The 3,587-nt window shown below is 50.7% G+C and overlaps 1 protein-coding gene across 1 annotated transcript; it reads left to right on the top strand.

Moving 5' to 3' along the window:
• The first annotated feature begins 839 nt into the window (after positions 1-839).
• Positions 840-2,370, top strand: LOC147648065 (uncharacterized). Its single transcript, XM_086867831.1, has 2 exons — positions 840-1,043; positions 1,244-2,370. Exon 2 carries the CDS (start codon positions 1,263-1,265, stop codon positions 2,205-2,207), a length of 945 nt encoding a protein of 314 aa, XP_086723957.1. The 5' UTR covers positions 840-1,043; positions 1,244-1,262; the 3' UTR covers positions 2,208-2,370.
• Positions 2,371-3,587: the final 1,217 nt, after the last annotated feature.

Genomic DNA, 3,587 nt, shown 5'->3' with positions numbered 1-3,587 from the left:
CATGCAAAACAAAAGCAGGATGCCAGCTCCACTCTGCAAGGCTGACAGAGCAGAAGTTATTGTGCAAAAAATGATATTGTGCTTACTCAAAAGTGAGGGCCAAGGGACAGCCACCTAAAAAGTACACTGGATATTGAAGACAGAACCCCAAGAACTATAAGGACTTCCAATAATGGGTGCAAATTTGTAAAATAAAGTAATAAATATACATCAAAGTAAGAAGGGATAGCGAATGAACATGTAATCAGTGTGTATGATAAAAACTCTGTTCACCTGACACTCGGGGCACTCAATTAGAGGAGGGATCCTCTGAGTGACCAGCACAGTGTGATAAAGAATGTCTGTTTTCCAATAATCAAAACTGTGTTAGAAAGTTTCTATTTGGCCAATTTCACTAATGCCTTCTGGCACAGCTTTGAATTATTTCCCTGTGCCCTGTCAGTGTATTCCAGGGAGAACTTTGTTGATGAGACAAAGCATGATGAGACACCTAGCCACAGACAAAGGTGCAGGTGACCAAGGGGGGAGCAATATGGGAAGGTAGAAGCTGGAAATAAGAAATTATATTCCTTTTTTTCTCTCTGATGCCATGTACCTACAGGGATGGAAGGTCTGCTGTGACAGCACCAGGTGGAGGAGACTGATGTGGCCAACCTGTGGACTGTGACATCCCTGAGCAACGGGTTGTGACCTTACTCCCCTCACTGCTTATCCTGGGGTGACCAGAAGGTGAAAGGTTTTGCTGTCACTGATGAGTGGGGACTGATGTCACCAAGCAGTGGACTGTGACATCACAGAAGGAATGGATGACGACCTTGTGTTCCTCACTGCTTCTACTCAGTTGGCAGAACTTGGGCCAATCTGACTGCAGCCTGAACTCCATCCAAGCAACATTGTGAGGACTGGAGGATCAAGCCAGGCTTCTCTAGTGCTGGGTGGTGCCTGTTACTGGCCCATCTTGGTGCCAGCCTCAGAGCCATCACTCCTGTTTTCCCTGCCCTGCCTGCTTCAGGCAGCCAAGCACTGCAGATGCAGCACTGAGGGTAAGCTGTGCAGGAAAATGTCCCACCAGGGCGGCTGTGGGGTGCATGACAGGACTCAGAGAGCTGGGAGGGTGGCCTTCCCCAGGAGCCTGGCCATTTCATCCTCCCCGCCCCAGAACAGCTGATGACCATGGCCTCTCCCTCCTGCAGGAGGTGGCAGCAGTGGGGGAAAACAGCCGCTGTTCCTTATCTCTCCACAGCGTGCTGCAGAGCACAAAAATGTCCACAGAGACCGACAGCAACTGCCCCATCTGCCAGGACACCTTTAAGGATGTGGCTTCTACTTTGCCCTGTCACCACCAGTTCTGTCTGGGCTGTATCCTGCGGTGGACACAGAGAAATCCAGTGTGCCCACTCTGCAGAGGAGCAATAGTGACTGTGCGATTTTCTGATCATGGAGAAGATGACTATCTGGAGATACCCATCACAGTCCCTGAGGAGCTGCCAGATGGCAGCAGCCAGGCAGAGAGAGCTCCTGGCTCTCTGGATGAGAACAGCTCCCATCCTCCTGTGGTGTCCCCTTCATCTTCTCCACAGGGGACAGTGTCTCCAGCAGAGCAGGAAGGTTCAGGGCTGGAGTTTGCGGGGAGTGTCCTGCCTGTGGTCTGGGCAGAAACTTTCCATCAACAACAGCATCTCCTGGACTCCGTGCGGCCCTGGCTGCATGAGAGGCTGGCAGGAATATACCAGGGCTGGTGGTGGGTGGTAGATGCCATAGAGAGCAGCATCTTGCATGGCCTTTGCATCCACGGGCCAAATGCTGGGGTTCTGGTTGAGGTGCTGCAGCCTCTCCTCGAGGAACACACAGCACCACTGGTCCATGATGTGATCAGCATCATTATGGGCCAGCACCGTGAGGAGGCCCAGAGGCTTCTGCACACAGAAGATGAGAACAATGGCCCTGAGGCCAGCTCCAGCTCCAGCTCCACCAGTTCCAGCTCCAGCTCCAGCTCCAGCAATTCCAGGATCTCCAGCTCCAGCAACTCTAGGAGTTCCAGCTTCAGCAGCAACAGCTGCAGCTCCAGCTCCAACAGCTGCAGCTCCAGCAGTTCCCAGCAAGGGACTCCCGACAGCAGCCCCACAGGCCCCGATGAGGAGGAGGAAGCTGGTGCATCAGAGGCTTCCCCCTGCCTAGGGCATCAATTGCATCTGCTCCCAGGGTAGGGACTGATTGTGCACTGGGCCCCCATGTGTCTGACAAAAGGAAGAGCCCAGGCCCTAGAACTCTCCCTAGGCCTGCCAGAGGCTGCTCCACCAGTAGCTCTAGCAGGGCTCTTGCAAACCTTTTTCAAGGAAAAGGAAATAAATTGTGATTTCCCTCAGAAAATCTCGGGGTACTGCTGTGGGCGGCACTCAGGCACTGGGGGGCACAGCCATGGGGTCCCAGAGCCATATGGCCATGGCAGCAGCACCTCTTCCCACAGCTTCCTGCTGCAGCTGCACACCCACAGAGCAGCAGAAGCCATAGGAACAGCAGGCATCAGGGGCAGCTGGTCCTGCCACAGGACCATGCCCTCAGCCTGCCTCTATATTTTCTCTTACCTGCCCACTTGGCAGAGGGGAGTGATAGAGTGGCTTTGCTGGGTGCCTGGACAGGGTCCATGCAGGGTCAGTCTCTTGCAGCACGGGTGGCTGCAACAAACCTTTTCAGGGCAGAGGGTGGAGAAAATAAATAGGGATGGGTATGATTGTGTGACCACAAAAAAAAAGATCTTTAATAAGCAAATAACAAACACATAATCCAAACACATATGGGGATGCACACAAGAGTCTAGGGACAGGGTAACACAGTAACTTATATAAACCAAGGTAGGGGCGGCATCTGAGGGAAAGGGACCAAAAAAAGCTGAGGATTAGGAATATGTAAAATAATGCACCAAATCTTAACCAGTGATAACAAAGAAACTATAGAACCCTCTGGCAACATTTACATAAAACTAAACAGGGGGCAATGTGGGTGATACTTTACTCTCCACAACTACATGGCCTTCAGGTAAGGTTTTTACCCACCCCAACATAAATCCAGCAGATTTTTCACATTTTGTCTTGTATTGACTACCCCAAGGGCTACTGCATAAACAGTTTAATTTGTTCAGGACCCCACTTAAAATTATTCCTCTATGTCACATCTGACTCTACTCTGCAATATGCATTCTCCAAAAACCCAGGGGGCCTAGGAAACTTCCCTCTTGCTCGGTCAGTGGGGACAGATCTGCTATTTTGTTGACTGAATTCATTGGAATTGCATGATATCCATCTTGATATTTTACTCCCAGAAGATGAATTTCCTGGGAAGCTCCCTTGACCTTACTTTGTTTTATGACAAAACCAGCTTTCAGGAGGATCTGGATTATCTTCTCTCCTTTCCAAAAACTTGCCCTGCTGTGCTGCCTCATACAATGATGTAATGGATGTACTGCAAATGTTCTAGAGCCTCACCCTTTTCCAGTGTCATGATAAATACTGGGGCTGTGTTTCCAGCCCTGGGGCTATACTGGATTCCTGTGCACCTGCAAACTGCACCTGCACTCTCCTGATGAAGTA

Source organism: Cyanistes caeruleus, chromosome Z (genome assembly GCF_971803275.1).
Source record: "Cyanistes caeruleus chromosome Z, bCyaCae1.hap1.1, whole genome shotgun sequence".
Classification (NCBI taxonomy): Eukaryota; Metazoa; Chordata; class Aves; order Passeriformes; family Paridae; genus Cyanistes; species Cyanistes caeruleus.
This window is presented reverse-complemented; position numbering and strand designations above follow the sequence as displayed.